Here is a 17,859-nt window from a genome sequence, read left to right on the forward strand (position 1 = left end):
TATTAGAGAGACAAGATGAGTGAGGTAATGTATTTTATTGGACCAACTTATCTTGGTGAAAGAGACAAGCTTCTAAGTTTACACAGCTTTTCGTCAGGCCTGGGAAATGTACTCAGTGTCACAGCTAAATATAAGGTGGAACTGATTGTTTAGTTCCACACATTGGAACCATCAGTAGTAGTAATACATATTGTAGGAGACCATTCAAGGTGAAATGGCCAGTTAATACTTCTGCAGTCATAGGAGGGGAAGGGTGATTAGTGAGTTACAGATTGTTGTAATGAGCCATAAATCCAGTGTCTTTATCAAGTCCATGGTTTTTAGTGTCTATCAAACTTATGAATTTAAGCTCCCAGGCTCATCTTTTGAAGGTGTCATTCAGGTTTCCTTTGAGGATGAGGACTTGAGAGGTCAATTAAAGAATGATCACTTTGAAAAGTTTTCATCTATAGATGATAAGGTTTTTTTGTCTTTTATCATTTTTCATTGAACTCACATAGAAAAATGTATGTGTAACTCTATAACATTCTGAAGAACCCAAGAGCAAGTAAGTCTGAGGAGGACTTTTCAACCTCATCATGTAAATTTATCAACAAAGGGCAATAAAGTCATTACAGACAAACTATTTGAAAAGAAAACTACATTTTTCTCCTTTGTTTGTTTTACAGTGCCTTCAAAGCATGCCACCCAAAAATTAAGAGCTTTTACTTTGCAACTGACTGTCTTGAAGAAATGAATAGGTAAGTTACTTCTATTCTTCATAGGACTACCCTAATAATTTTACTATTGTGGAATAGCACAATATAAGGAAAATATAATATATCAGCTCTTCTAGGAACACACATGTCACTGAGGGAACATCATAATATGCAGATTCACAGTGCTTTCAATATATGCTCCTTACTTTGCAACTGATTTATGTGACTTCATGCCTTTGCCTATAGTGTTATAATGTATGCCTAATTCTTCGGTTTATTCTATATGTGGTGATTGAAACAATACATGTGAAATGGTCTTTGCAATGCCACAGGGCCTGATCCTGTAAATATGCATGTTAGTAACTCTGCTCCGCTGAGGTGATCTCATTAAGTTCATGAACCTTCTCACTTGAGTAAAGTTTCTTCTGTGCATAATTTTTGCAGGATTAGGCCTACAAATACTAAGGCCGACATTTGAAGGCCAAATGCTTCCAGTGCGCAAGAGCTATATATCTTAAACCAAAACTGCACACTTAGTAACCATACCACTCCATAACTGTGCTGCTATTATCACAATTATAGAAAGGGGCTGGGATTTTCATATTTGAAAATTTCACCTACAGTGTTTAATGTTTTACCTAGTTTTAAAATACATAGGTGCGTATCTGAACTCAGCTGTCAGTTTCATGCATACAACCTGGGGCTACAAATGTGTACCTGAAAACAGAATTTGCACTGTGCTCTAAAAGCCACACATTTCAGATCACTTGTCAGCAAATGTGATTGCTTCCCCAACAAATGCTATTTTATAACTGTTTTAATGTCACTTTTGTCCTCCCTAATCTTTACAGCTGACACTTAACAATTTAGAACAACATATTTTGATCCAAACTCTCGAAGGTGAGTTTGTCTTATGTGTGTGCAGACCTTGGTGTACACATCCCTGGTGCATGCACAACAGCTGGGGGTTGTTACTGCACATTCTGTTGTGTGTGTGTGTGTAATCCCTGCTTGTTTGCATACAGTAAGGATTCATATGCCAGATTGGATGTGAGCACTTAGACATGCACATCTTTGAAAACTAGGGCCATGTATATTACAGATACTGACTCTTCCATTGAAGTCCATAGACCAGGACTGGGCCAATAATGTATTATACCTTTATCTGCCTGCAAACTATAGATACAATGTACCCCAGGTTCTTCTTTGAGTGGCCTCTGCATATTCCCACTCATGGGAATGTGCCACCTGATGCAGACTAGACGGTAGAACCTTCTCCGTCTTATCCCGTAAATGACATGGTAATGGGATATGACAGCCTGGTACAGTTTATCAGCTTTCTTAGAAATGAGTGGACAAGAAGCTGAATTGGCCCAACTAGTTTTTGCAGGCTGTTGTTGTTGTTGTTTTGTTTTTAAATCCAAAATAGGGAAAGAAACTATTTTTGAGGGAGTTCCCAAAATATCAAACACGAGATGAGAAGCTTCCTTCACAGCCTCAAAAGGTAACTTTATTGTTGAAACCACACTAGCTCACACAATTGGAGAGCATCTTCAGAAGGAGAAAACATAGAGGATATGCCCCCATTTTCATTTGGGAACAAATCAGAACAATCTTAAACTGCTGATGTTCCATATGCTCAACTATTTCCTCATCTTCCTCTGACAAACATCACCTATTACAGTAGCAGCAGACTAACGGATCTCGGGCTACAGAATCCAGAGGCACTGATATGTTCTCATTCTTAGCAACAGGAGCCTCTCTTTATCAGTCATATTGGGAAGATCCCATAAATTTCCTAGTTGGAGGCCAGTATGGCCATGGAGTTCAAGGCTGCCATTCTTGCCAAAACCACCCGTATGGAAACATGCCCATGGGATAAGGAGATCCAAATGATCCATAAACCCTGACCTAGATAGTTGAAACCTAGGCTGTCTAGGTTGAGCAGATCTGTCCCGATCCTCTTCTGTTTGTAGATCCAATCTTGGATAGGTAACAGAGCTTATAGAAGATAACATTGGAACCAGAAGATGGATAGGTCTGAATTGACAGAAAGATTTGCCTGGTGATCTCATAGGAATCTTAGGCGGAGGCCATGACAACTCTGGAGTAAAGCTCAGAATGTCCTCCAACCTGCACCTTTAATGAGGAGTAGAAGATTGAGAAATAACCACTGTTGGAACCTCTCTCTTCTTTCCACAAAAGATATGACACTGTGATCCAGAGGCTGATTTAACTGCCTGTGATGGACCACTCACAGTCTTTCTCAGATCTGATACTGGTGCCAAAGCTAATAAAACTACTGGTATCAATCTGATACTTTAGATGTTTTCAGATCTGGGGAAATTCTTGTATCTGCAGGTTCAGATCCAAGGATGGGGATGCTTCATGGACCCAATCCTGATCTCTGTCATGGAAAGAAGGAAGATGAATCCAAGTCAGATGGATCTGTCTGAGATCAGGCCCTGCTAACAGTGGCTCTTTTATCAGCAGCCTTCTTCTTCAGAACCACAACTGACTGATCCAAAGGCGTAGTCTTATGCTTGCTCAACACCTTTGAAGAAAGTGTTCCAAGCAGTTTAGAATCCTTGAGCAGATCTGAAGTTCTGGCCTCTGAGCATGTGAACATACATGGAGGCAAATCCAGTGCCAATTCAACATTCTTCCTAGGCACTTTAATTTTTTCAGGTGCTGAAGATAGAACCAACATAGGTCTCTTCCCTTTATGCACCAATTTCTCAGATCTGGAAAGGTTTAGCTGATGGCGTTCCTGAAGTAAGAGTGCCTGAAGTCTATTGAGTTTCTCCTAGCATACTCTAGACATAAATGTAGAATATATTGTACATCTAGATGAATAATGTTCCTCGCCGACACATGCTAGGTACCTTACTTAGTCATCCAATGCTGGGGAAACTGACAGACAGGAAGCACATCTTTTGAAACCTGCTTACTACTTCTTCAGATCCTCTTCCGAAAGGAACGGAGACAAAACTTATACTAACTTTACCTGTAAACGGCTAACTCTAAGAACAACAACAAACTACCCAGAAGAACTAACAACTATTATGGTAATAAGAGAGAAGCTCCATGTCCATTGGATCCAGAGGTTCACTTCCGTAGTGTACTGTGCTGCAGTTGAAAGGAACTGAGGCAGTAGAGGGCTCTGTGCCTTCTTTTATAGCCTCACCCTCAGAATGTTCATGAAGGGTAGGAGGTGGCACGCAGGCACTCTGATAGGCACTGCTTGGAGAAAGCTGTACCGTCTATGTTACACCGATTGGTGCATTCCCGTAAGTATGAATATGCAGAGGCTCATCTCAAAGAACTCCAATTACAAGTTAGTAACCTTCATTTTTATTGTGTGTATGGATGTGCATAATATATAATATGAACACACTTGGGTAGTTGAAGCTTCTCACTTTTTTTTAAATAAGAGTTAATTAAAATAAAACACATTGCATACTGTATAAAATTTGTTTTAATTATCTTGGTATTTATTATTACAGAATATATAGAAAGACATTTTAAAAAGGCAGTGAGAAAGACATTTAAAATAATCCAATGATATTTGAAAACCTCAAGAGTCAGGGATACAGACAGATGAATGTATACTATATATATTGATATTTTGTGTTATAATTCAGCAACGTTTTTTACACTCATATATACAGCATAAGACTTGCACATTGGTAATAAGAGAGGTGAGCTCCAGCCTGGTTCCTGGCTCCCACACAAATGAAGGCACTTCCATGCCAAAACCGTCTGTCAGTTCCAAAGTTAAACAAACACATGAAATAAATATAAAAATATAATCCCAGTTAGATAATAATCTGCAATAGGCAAGTACTAACAGCAGAGCTCTTCTACATAGGCCTGCCTGATGTTTCTGCTTCCACAACTCTCACTGCAAATGTTCAGAGTATAGTGACAGCTTCTGCCATTGTACTTCCATTGTAATGGTCACATTCTTATAGGTAGTGTCTGAAAAAATCTCCTGTTATTAATGAATTTTTAGCAAAGTCATCCAAATGAAATTGTATGTATTTGATTATAATTGTCTATAGAAAGCTCCAGCTAAAAGGTCAAATGGCACTTTTTGTTCAGGAGATTAAAAGAATTTAAGTTAAAGGTATTAATTATGTCTGCTGTTTTGTATATTTGTGATTGTATCCATATGTTAATACCTGTCTGCACGTTGATTTTGAAATGTGGGTTGTCCTATATGGGCTTTAATATTACAATTGATAGATTGAAGCTAGTGAGTGCTGTAAGTTATTGTAGTATGTCCAGGTTATATTAAATACATGGTTTTTGTCTTGGGAGTTTTGAAAGGTGTTCCAGCTAAGAGAAGGCTGGTAATTATTTAGTTTTCTGTGTTGATTACTGATGGTACATATTCACTTTAAGTGTAACTGTGTTACAGTGTATGTAGAATGCTAGAGAAGTAGCATTCCTCTGACATATCATTTGTATTTTATCTGAGAGATATAACTTCTTTTGTGGCCAAACAATGTGTCCATTATGGGCCTAATCCAATCCCATTGAACTCAAGGCAGTGGCGCGGGAACACGTTGAATAGTGGGGGTGCTGAAAGCCAGCCCCCTTGCCCCTGGTCCCTTCCCCACCCAGGAGCCATTAGCTGGGATCAGGGGGCCAGCAGCTGAGACCTGGCGGCTGGTGGGCTGGGACCTGGGCACTGGGGGACCGGCAGGCCGGGACCCGGCTAAAACCTGAGGGTGTTGGAGCACCTCCTGCACCCCTAGTTCCTGTGCTTATGACTCAAGGACAATCTTTCCATTAGCTACAGTGGGCTTGGATCAGGACCTCTGTTGTTTCTCTGAATGTTTCAATTTTCTTATTGTTTTCTTCACAATAAATGTGCTCTTCTTTGTACATACATTTGAGGCATAGAAGTACCTGCTAACATACAGTATGGGAAGAGTGGGATGTTTGGGAATCTCTTGCATAAACAATAGTCATCATTTAAAAGTCATCATTTTGTCAACAGTTATACAATAGGATGTGAGATACCATAATTATTTCTCAGTACAGAAAATAATAGTTGTCTGATATATTACTATATATGGTAACAATAGGTAAAAACTGATCTTTTAATAGAGACCACTGTAGCTCACTATAGGTGGGGTGGTGGTACCATGATTACTTTTACTTTATCTTGATACACAAATTTACAACACAGTTCATTATCAGTACATCACACACTTGTATGGTTTCTTAAAACTCTACTTGATAATGAAGCAGGTCTCTAGCTCTTTAAGAATGAGTTCCACTAGTGTTAAAATGTGGTTGACACTTCATCTGAGAATGCTTTAAAAAAAAAAAAAAAAAAAAAAAACACACACACACTCTTTATAGACAATTCTGCCTACAAATCACATTGTGGAAGGAGGCGTATTTATTTTCCCTTGCTTTTTTAGTACTAAATTTATATTAAAATAGCAGCTTTGTTTTATAAAAGGTCATTTGTGCATGTGGCTTATTCCCACCCTGAAGCTACAATCTGCAGTCTGTTGATGACATTATTACCATAGCCCCAATTGTGAGGTCAGAAAAAGAGAATTGTGATTTCAGGTAGAAGGCAAGCTGCTACATAAATGGATAAACTAATAAGGAATAAGGGTGATGTTTCTTATGCAGATATTCTTATTAATAAAGGAAAAGGCAACAGAACTACAAACATATACATTATATTAACAGAATTGTTTCTAAATTGAATATGACTTAAAGTTTCCCATGAGGCTTTAAAAAGTCTCTAAACAGCTGCACTCTATAAGTTATTAAAATGTCAAGCCTTTCTGTTATTTCAAGATCTTTACTATCTTCCTAATTCCCAGTATAATTCCAAATTTTGTGGTAGACCAAATGTTTTGTTTTCTTGTTTTGCTGCTGTTTTTGTTGGTATTAACACTAAAATTCTAGTCTCACTTTAACAATCACGCTTAAAATAGTAATGCTCAAGGAATCTCTGCATGCCGTGGTTGAAATTTTATGTCAAAACTTGAATTCACTGTTACTGCTTTTGTAGTTGAAATTTCAGACTCAGCTCCTTTGATAGAAGCAGTGGGATCAGTTTTGGGGAGGAAAATGATAGTACTCTGCTCAAACTCTATCCACGTTCCCAGAATAATGGAAAATTTCAGCTGGAGTTAAGAACAATGAAATAGTTAACAATGTTAACATGTAACTCATCTAACACTTAACTGCCTTCAGAGTTGATGCACCCCATCTTAGAGTTATTGGATCACATGCTAGCTCAGGCTCTGTCCCCATTATGCCAGTTTGAGAATTTCAACTATGGACAAAAACTGGCTTAGGTGACTCTGCCCCCACCTCACTCTTCACCACAGACTTAGAGGGTATTCTTGAGAGGGCTTGGGGCTGACTGTTCCTTCACCATCAACAAAGGGATTCCGTGAAATATGAGGAAGTATTATCTTACAGAGGTGTCACTACTCACTCCTGCTATACCTGTAGGATTCCATTGAGTTTTCCATGGAGACAGAGGGAACAATCTGACCATATCATTGGAGATTCTCTTATCCAAAACATAAAAATACATCCACTTTAGTCAATGGCATTTAGTTAATTTTACTTCAGGTTCTCACTCCAGATTCAGCATTTATTCACTTGAAAAGCAATTAATTTATTTTTTACACACGGCAATTATTCAATTTCTCTTTAATACCATGTCCTAATTTCCTGAAAGAGTTAAATACTGATCGGTAATGATTGACTTGTTTGCAGCACATACAGTTGTTCTGTTGCTGATTAATTGTTCGTGCTGTGTTGCTTGTTGCAGACAGACTTTGCTTTGCAAAATTAATGTGCATATGCAGTTTTGTCAGGTCTACATGAGTACTCTTGTGTTCTTAAAAATGAATTAATGAAATTAATTAACTCATCTCTCACTTGGCTTGGTTACTTGGTGGCTTATAAATTGATAAAAGCCTTGTGCCACAGTAATGTTCAAGGGTGCAATCCAGATCAGTGAGGGGGTTTTGTCACCACTAGCCCTGCAGTCCTGGATGCTTCACAATGCTTTGCTGTTGTAGCTCCCAGCCTTGGATGCAGGGCTGGCTCTAACTTTTTTGCCGCCCCAAGCAAAAAAAAAAGAGCGCCGCCCCGCTGTAACACATACCCCCGAGCGCTGCGCCGCCCCGCCGAAACACCCCCCCGAGCACCGCGCCGCCGAAACACACACCCCCGAGCGCCGCTCCACCCCGCCAAAACACCCCCCCGAGCGCCACGCCACACCGCCGAAACAAAAATAACCCTCCCCCCAAGCGCCGCCCGGCCGAAACAAAAACAACAACAACAAAAAAACCTCGAGCGCCACCCCGCCGAAACAAAACAAAAAACAAAAAAACCCTGAGCACCGTGCTGCCGAAACACCCCCCCAGCGCCACGCCATGCCGCCGAAACACAAACAACCCACCCCCCCGAGTCCCGCCTGGCCAAAACAAAAACAACAACAACAAAAAACCCTGAGCACCCCCCGCCACCCCAAGATTGGCCGCCCCTTACAAGGTGCCACCCCAAGCATGTGCTTGGTCGGCTGGTGCCTGGAGCCGGCCCTGCTTGGATGCTCAGAACTAGCTTACAAGTGTCTGTGTGCTTAGACAGCCCTGGTTCAGCAGCTCTGACCCAAGCAGCCTGTCTACAGCCCCTCTCTGGCTTCCACTAATGTTGGTGACAACCAGCAAGGTGACCCCAAAATACTGCCAATCCCAAATTTTTAAAAACCATGTGCTCTATAATGTCCAGCCCTTTCCTGGACAGTTCAAACACATATGGTCCATTTGTTTCTCTAGAGACACAAACTTATTAACTTAACTTTCATTTAAAAAACAGCATTGACTTGGTTTATAGTAAATATAAAACAAATTTATTAACAATAGGACATGGGTTAAGTCAGAGGTTCTCAAACTGTGGTTATAATAGTTAGCTAACAGTGCAAACAACATTTGGAAAGATCATTAAGTGGTCTGCCAAGACCCTCAGCAATTTTCAAGTGGTCCGTGGAAAAAAAAGTTTGAGAACCATTGGGTTAAGTGATGCCAAGTAAAAGGGTTACAAGCAAATAAAAGTGAAAATATGCATCTAAAACCTGATATAGCAAGATAAAGGCTTTGTTCAAGATGGCTTCTCACCTATATTCAGTTTCCAGAAACTTCAGTCCCCCTCTGGCTGAAGAACCCATCTTTCTCAGCTTGCAAGATTTCTGTTCCCTTGAGTCTGTCTAACGATAGATGCCAAAGATGGCTTCTGTCTTTGCTTATATCTTCCAAAGTTCAATGACCACATGCTGTTCTTCTCTTCCTGTGGGCTTCCCATCCCACTGTATGTAAATTGGGTTTTGATTCCCCCACGCTTAATATACATAGAAGACAGGTAAGTAGCTATCTCTCTCCTGTCTGGAAGGGAACCTTCTTCTCCCAGTTTGGCCAAAGACTTTAAAACATAATATCATTAAGTATTCATATTTCCTCATATAGTGTTAATACATAATATCATTGTGAACTGTAATCATGTGTGTCATTAGCTTTCAGATATCTCATTCTATATACTTTTATAATACAATAATATTATATACAATAAGTTGATTAGTTATCACTTGAGATTGAGACCCTCTGTCTTCATAGACCAGTAAACCTTTAAAATTGATTCTTCTGAAGGTTACCCCTCACAATACAGTTTATTCAAGCTGTGAGGAAGGTGACATGGAGTCTGTGGTGAAGGAAGCTCCATGCTCTTTCTTCCCCCACTTGTGATTGCTGAAATGCAAATTGTTCTGTTTCCTGCCATCACCCACTGCTATCTTGATGGTCCTGTTTACATGTAAATTGAGGGGAACACACATTCCTTTGTTTAGGATAGACATGTTTACCAACTCCCCCTCACATACCTGGTTTACACACACTTGAGTCATAATGCCAGCATATATTCATAACTCTTAATACACCTTGTGTGATGTATGTGTGATGGGTTCCCCTCGGGGTGCCACCTGGAACTAGGGTACCACTGAGCGCCCCGGACCACCAGCTTGGACTCCCTTTACACTGTACTGCTGTGACCAGCCTGCAAAGCCCTCTCCCAAGCTCCAACCTGCACTTTAACAGCACACATACAGGTAGGGATACACCCAACTGCAGTGCATACAGATTCTCAGCTCTGCATGGGGAGGCACAGCTAGAGCATCTCCCAGTTCCTAAGGAACACACCTCCTTTATGGAGGGTAAACACAAAATTATACCGTCTTTCACTGCACAGAGAACTGTACAGCATAAGCTCATGAAATTTACCCCCTCCCTCAATGTGGAGAGGAAATATACAACAGCTTTCTGCCCCGAGTTATGGCTTCCACACACACTGGTTTTAGACAAATCACTGAGCAGCATGAAAGGTTTCACTTGCAAAAAAGCCTGTAATGGGTGTATCTTCTTTTTAACTCAAAATTTAGTGTATTTATTTAGATGTGCTGTCTTAGTAGCCTGAACGTTAAGTAGCACCTGCAGATATTTATTAGTGCTCAATTTAGCCCTACTATATTGGAACTGAGATTCTCTTAGGATTGCTAAATGAGCTATTTTCTATGATATTTCATTATATTCAGGATGTATCCCTGTGACCGGGATCCCAGGGAGCTACGCTGATGTCACTCAATTAGGATGAACTGCAAAGAATGGGGCAGACCATCTCCAAAGCTGGTGGATATTCCAATACTTAGATTTACCAAGCCAGCACAAAACAGCTTCACTGGTTACCTTACTGGTTACCCAGAAGCCAACAACACAGTTCCCTCAAAGCAACCCAGCCTCAGGCCTCCTCCCAGACACCCAGGTCAAATATGATGAGGATTACTGAAAATCTTATTAATCATATAAGAAAGTTCTACCAATCCCAGAGGATCGGACACATTACCTCCCAGATTAATAAATATTCCAGATCTTACCCAAATACACGCTTACAGCCAAATCTTACTAATTAAACTAAAATTTATTTAAAAAGAAAAGAGAAAGAGATCAGTATACATACAGACAAGAGTACAGTTCTGAGATCAGATTCATAGTAGAGATGGTGAGCTTTGTAGTGGCAAAGAATTCTTACAGAATTAGTCTATAGGTTATAGTCCAATGTTCATTTTCAGGGTGATCCAGATTAGGACTGTACATCTCAGTTTTAGGACTTAAGCTTCCCATGCATGAAGCATCAGGTAGATCTGAGATAAAAAGGATCAGGACCCAAGACATTTTTATACAGTTCCAGGTGATCTTTGACAGCTAGGAGTCCTGAGGTGACCAATAGGCAATCATGGAGACTTTGAAGTAGACCTATTTCCTAAGCATAACCGGTAATTAGCTACAAGGATTAACATAAGACAATTGCCCATTTTCCACTATTCTCAGGGGATTTGCTATACATTTCAATGAGAGATGAATACAGTGATATCACTATGTTTACAGTTCATTTAAATGTTAATATTTCCTTTTGATCTCTGAATTAACAGAATACAGCATAGACAGGGACTGTTTGATTACATTGTTAACCTCTAACAATATATATGTAAACACACAAAACCACAAATATTATCTACTAATATGTTCCTAAAGGTTGAATCTGGGTCAATTAGCCTGCAAGCTTCAAACCCTTTCTGGCCACACGTCACATTTTGTATAAGATTTGTTGCAATTATATAACAGTGGTAACAACAATGATTTGCATGGTCATACTCTAATCAGATAAATCTACTCTGTAAAATGAACTTACTGAGTCAAATTCTGCTCTAAGGTATACAAGTATAAACCAGAATAACTCCTTTGGAGTCAGTGAAATTACTCTGGATTTAATAGATGGCAATAAATGGACAGTATTTGGTGCACTGTTTGAATGATAACATAGTATATGAAAAACTGAGTAAAAACTGTACCAACAAATGGAACCTGGGTTGAAATCCATCTTAAAATTCAACCTATAATTTCTACCCCATCCTCTGGATATTTCTCCTAACCAACCAATTTCATCTCCATCTTTTGTGGATTGGATATTGGCTACCTGCCTCTCATCCCAGTCCCAGACACTGGGAAAGTAGAGAGACATTGGCTCTGAGTATTATTAGCATATTGGTAGCACTACAGCCCAAGCCTTCTAGTGACCTGTAGAGGATGGGAGAGCCTAGAGCCAGATGAGCCACTGCCCCAAACTGGATTTCATAATAGTGCTGCCATTGATGCTAGCATTTATCACCCACTAGTTCAATTTTTATTCAAGCATATTTGTGTTTTCTCCTACACCACTGCTTATGCATGGAAGCTTCCTGTAAAAATCCATAATACTACAACATTATCTTCCTTCATACCCACTTCTTTCTTAGCTGTATTAGTATTAGACTAGTGAGTCTGACACTGGAAGGCTACATGATCACACACAATGGAGCAGGTCTAACATTCTATCCAGTAAAAGGGAAGTGGTACATGTATACAGAAGCTAATACTTGTCAGTAAAATGAGACACAGAGAGTTTAGTTGAGGTCCAAATTAACATACAAGTCAATAGAAAATCTGGGGGTAGAACCAAGGATTCCTGAGTTCTAGCTGATATCACTGATTGTACATCTAGTAGTATAAACACATATTAGTATTACAGATATGTTCTATTAAATTGATTTGAAGCAAATATTGGAAAACACAAGCCTAAATTTAGTTTAATGTTCTGATCTGAGTTACTATAAACACTAACTACCAAATATCTGTAATCAGAAAATATATTATGGTCTATGAGATTTTTTCATTTAACGATATATCGTTGAGTGATTTCATTGGACATAGTGAAAAGAACAGGTTACTATATTGTACTGATTAAGACCGCAATCCTGAAAATATTTATGCACAAAAATGACTATACATGTGAGTGGTCCCATTGAGCTCATTTTCACTATTTGCATGCACAGAATTACATGTGTTTAAAGTATCAGGCCCTAAAATTGAAGTCCTAGTCTCTCCAAAAAAAAACAGACTGGCAAATGAGGGGTGAAAGCCATAAGGAAAAGATATCTTTCACAATTCTAGGCTGAAAAATAATCAAGTTGCGTATTTGTAGACAACTAAATCATGAAGTTTTAAATGTTTATTTTCCTTTGTTGCATTTATTATATTATTGGTGTGTGTTACCCTTTTCCTGGGTTTTACCCTTTTTATTGCTTTGGGTTTCTTAATTTGAAATGAAAATAAATTCCAAGGCTGAATAGTTTTGAGCCCAGCCTATGGTACTATATTGTGCCATAAATTTTTAAACAGAACTCCCTATGATTTCAAGGCTTACTGAGTTAACAGGAAACACATTCTGATTACTATATTGTTTTTATTAAATATGCAAATATTAAATGAAACGGAAGGGAAAACTCCTCCACAAAAACAGAAGGGAAAACTCCTCAGTGAAAATGCTGAATTGTAAGTTGTTTAAAAAATATGCAAACCTTTATGGCCTTTCCTTCTCCACTCCGTTATAGCATCTCTCCCATGTTTTCCCCATTTCCTATTCCCCTCCATATAGATTGGCAACAATCTTCTCTCCACAATAACTTTAATATATTCTGGTTAATATTTATTTTGTTTCAAAACTAAGTTGAAAAAAAGGGAAAACAGACTCCCAGTACACAAATATTTAATGTTTTGGAACAAGGTCCCTGCCTAGCTTGTAGAGAGGAAAGAAGGATTGTGTGTGGAAGTAGAAGGATAAATAAAAAAAAAAAATTAATGGAGATATCCCATCTCCTAGAACTGGAAAGGACCTTGAAAGGTCATTGAGTCCAGCCCCCTGCCTTCACTAGCAGGACCAAGTACTGATTTTGCCCCAGATCCCTTAGTGGCTCCCTCAAGGATTGAACTCACAACGCTGGGTTTAGCAGGCCAATGCTCAAACCACTGAACTATCCCTCCCCTCCATGGTTGATAAGAAAGGTCCTGTCCTGCTTCCATATGAGAGTTGAGCTGCATACAAAACTTGCACTGGTTTAACTAAAATAGTTTTTTTAATCGATTTAATTAAATCACCACATATCCTGTTACTGAATTAAGCTACACTGATTTTAATCAGTTTACAAATGGCTTCAGTGTGTCATAACGGGGTTTGCACCAGTTTTATGTGTAGACAAAACTCCCATTGACGTCACAAAAAGTGTGATTAGGCAGGGAGAAGGGAAGTGAAAAAGTCTGAGCTTTTGGAACATTGTTTTATAAACCTTTTTCTTTTTCATGCAAATGTTGAAGTCTTTGCTGCTTCAGCGGAAGGAAGTGAGAAGCTGAGGTAGCATCTTTGTTACTGGCAAACAGTTTTAAAGAACTGAATACAGGAAACAAAGCTGAGCAATTATAATAGTCAGAGAAGAGAAATGTGTATATTCAGAATATAGCTACTGAGTAGTAACCATAGAGTTATTTTGGGATCCAGTCATAGTAAACTGCATAGATATTGAAGAATTAATTGAAAATAAAACAAAGTGATTAGATAAATAACACCCTAGAATGAATGAGAGGGTACAAAATTGCATAAATAAGGGGAAAATATAGCTATGTTTCTGTAACTAAACAGTATCTCTGCATTCTGAGTGCCTGAAAGAGTTCCATGTCAGTATAATGAAAAAAAACATATGGAAGAATTTTGTGAAAGGGACTATGTCAGGTAGCTTAAACCCAAAATTTAATTTTGGTGCTTTGGTGAAATAAAATAAAATGGGATAACAGAAATATTTAATCAGGTGAAGGGTGGTGGTGTTTGTTTTTACTTGCACTGAATACTATTGTTTTTTTAAATTAAGTATTTCCCCTATTGTGTTAATGAAAATCAGAATAGAACTGGTCAATCTAATCAAAGTGAAATGCAAAACCATATAGAATAAACTATGAAATTCTTTTTTCATTTTTAAAGCTACTGTTATTTAATTGTCCAAGTTGTTATTTAGGAGTACAGATAAGGACTTTTAAAAATATAAAAAAAATTATCTTAACAAATTCCTTTTAAGGAACAGCTTATGTTTCTTAGAGTCCTGCCCCGTGGGGCAGTGACCATTCTTTCTTGGATGTCTTGAAAGTGCACAGAACATTGTGAGTTCTACCAAAACAAATATATAAATATTATTAATAATAATAATGAGTTCCCAGTTGATTTAGTGCCGTGTGACTGTTTTCAGATTTTTGAAACCACAATTTGTTATAAAATTACTTTTAGTGTATTTTCTGTGGCACACTTGCGATTTTTGTGCAATATGAAGATGTTTTTCTGCTTTCAAAGCAATGATTTCCCCTATAGAAATAGTGGGCTTAATAGTGCCAGCAGGGCAAGGAAAACAGGCTTCTGACTAAAACAACATAACTGTGCCTTCATTTGATAGGGTGACGTTTAAAAAAGATTCCCATTTAATGCATAAAATAGATGCACACACGAAGAGACCATGAATTGTTATGGTTCACGTGTCATCTGTTAAGCTGTCTAGGGCTTATTCATCTGTTGCTGGCCTGACAAATTTAAGTAGACACTGCATGAAACAAGATCAACAGACTCATGTCAAATTATCGAATCAGAGAGAATACTTAGTTTTATCCCATGAGTGATTTTACTTATCAAAATCCAGCAACTGTGACAGACACAATAGCAGAAATGCTGCATACTAAGAGTTGATGTATTTGGATACGAGCTCATTAATGCGAGTCTGTTTACCCTTTTATTTCTGAGTGGAAAGTCAGTTATGATTTTTTTTCCTTCAAGGAAAACAAAGGACTGAATGTTTGTAAGACATGTGTCCAGTTTAGCCTTACATATTACATGAATGCTAATTCAACCAAATGTATATACGACCTATGCTACCTTAGAAAATGGTCAAAATAATATTTGCCTAATTTCCTGACATGCATTTGTTGAATATACATTTTAATCTCACGTAAAAAAAGAAAAAAGAAATTTTTAGTGAAAAGCCAGCAGACATAATACACAATCAATTAAAGTGCTACTATATCATATAGATCAGTGGTTCTCAAGCTTGGGCTGCCGCTTGTTCAGGGAAAGCCCCTCGGCCCGCGCCACTTCCCGCAGCCCCTATTGGCCTGGAGCGGTGAACCGTGGCCAGTGGGAGCCGCGATCGGCCGAACCTGCTGACGCGGCAGGTAAACAAACCCAGGGCCACCCAGAGGATTCAGGGGGCCGGGGGCAAAGCAATTTTGGGGGCCCCTTCCTTAAAAAAATGTTGCAATATTATAGAATACTATATTCTCGTGGGGGCCCCTGCGGGGCCCGGGGCCTGGGGCAAATTGCCTCACTTGCTCCCCCCTCTGGTCAGCCCTGAACAAACCGGCCCAGCCCGCCAGGGGCTTTCCCTGAACAAGCAGTGGCCCAAGTTTGAGAACCACTGATATAGATCATAATAACACCATATTATACTTAAGTACCTTGCTGTAGTGCAAGGATGCAATATAAAGTTTAGTCAAAGTGGCAATATAAATTGTACAGAATAAATTACAACTATTAAATAAATGACTTAAGGGAATCCTTATGAGACTAAAGATGTATTTATTTGGTTTTACTTATGTTTATTTTTTTCCATTCTAACTTTCTGTGAATTTTTTATAAACTCCTCAAAGCAGGATAGGCACTTCACAAACAAATAAAACGGACATATTCTCTGCCCTAAAGAGCTAGTTTACAATGCAAATATGAGATAAGCCACACAAGTGAGTTGCAATCAGCGTAGGGGAAATTGGGGAACAAAACACATGGGTTGAGAATATACAGATATGTGGTTACTTAGCATGTCGTGGCATCCCATGATATGTATCTATATGTATATAGGTACTTTTACAAATTATATTAATTTTTAGATGTGAATGTTTTGGGGAGAAAGAATTATGGTGCTATGAGTGAGGGAGTAGGGGGAAAGTGTGAAAATAGGAGATAGCAGACAGGGATATGCAGGGGGTGTGAGGAGGAAGAGAAGGGCGTGGAGGGTCAGGGTAGATGCAGATATAAAGGTCAGGAGGATGAAGCTAGGAGGCATGATGATGTAGAGGTATTTAAGGCTAGTGAGTTTATCCTTAGATTACATACCCCAAAATTTGATAGACTATTTATTGACTGAAATTTTATTTAAAGGCTTCCATTCTGAATAATTAGCACTCTAACAGGAAGAAGCAATTAAAGGAGGGAGTATTTTTTGAATTTAGATCTTTCTTGAATTTATGTCCACTAATTACTTTATTTAGCTGAGTTAAACTGTTTCTTCTATATCTCTACTATCCAGTGTTTAATGTAAGTACATCCAAAATTGGGAAAAATATAAAATATCATTAATTAAAATTTTCTTTGGTCAAAAAATTGCTTGAAGCAGGGACTAGATGGTGTAATTGTTAGTACTTTTAGCCTTTCAAGACCCAAGCGTCAACTCTGGAAGCAATACAAGTGTGCAGATTAGGACTGATGGGCAATGACAGAACAGTCTTTAGGAGTTAGATGGACTGACTCAAGTTCACTCAAATGTAAAACTTCTTGGATATTCTAAACCATGCAGTTTTGAGTCTACATGACCTCTTCTCTGTCAAGACTCTGTCCCACCAATTTATAAATCAAGATTGGATGTCATTCTAAAAGATATGCTCTAGATCAATCAGAAGTTATGAATTAGAGCAATAGTTAGTGGTTGATACTCTAGATCTGCATTATGCAGAAGGTCAGAGTAGGTGAGTGTATTTGTCTCCTCTGGCCTTAAAAATCTATAAATCTGTGTGCAGATGTTTATTGGCTCAAGCCTTAAAGCCTTATCTATACAGACTTTTTTTTTAAATTCCCACAGTTAAATTCCACCAGAGATAGCAATTTGAGAAGCCCTGGTGTAGGCTGAACCCTGCAACTACCACTGTAGTAAGCACTGTGTCAATTAAACGTGCTATGAACTGATCTACTGTTAGCAATGGCAGAGAACACTTAAAAAATATCTCTAGTGTAGACAAGAGTATACAGAATCACCTCATGTTTTACACCTGAAGTCAGCAATTGCTTCAGAAATGTTAGTAACCATTGTTAAACAGTCTGTTCTGTTAATAAATTCTAAAATATAGCTGCCTTTAAATTCTAGTGAGATAAATTCATACTCAACACC

The 17,859-nt window shown here is 38.6% G+C and overlaps 1 protein-coding gene across 4 annotated transcripts in view; it reads left to right on the forward strand.

Moving 5' to 3' along the window:
- The window catches only part of LOC112103386 (connector enhancer of kinase suppressor of ras 2-like), a 526,129-nt gene that overhangs the window by 481,443 nt on the left and 26,827 nt on the right, over nt 1-17,859 (forward strand). For all 4 annotated transcript variants that reach the window (XM_026652993.1, XM_026652992.1, XM_026652995.1 and 1 more), the window contains one exon: nt 669-740. In XM_026652993.1, the coding sequence (XP_026508778.1) occupies nt 669-740 (72 nt within the window). The remainder of the gene's footprint in view (nt 1-668; nt 741-17,859) is intronic.

Source organism: Terrapene carolina, unplaced genomic scaffold (genome assembly GCF_002925995.2).
Source record: "Terrapene carolina triunguis isolate 2854851 unplaced genomic scaffold, T_m_triunguis-2.0 Scaffold131, whole genome shotgun sequence".
Classification (NCBI taxonomy): domain Eukaryota; kingdom Metazoa; phylum Chordata; order Testudines; family Emydidae; genus Terrapene; species Terrapene triunguis.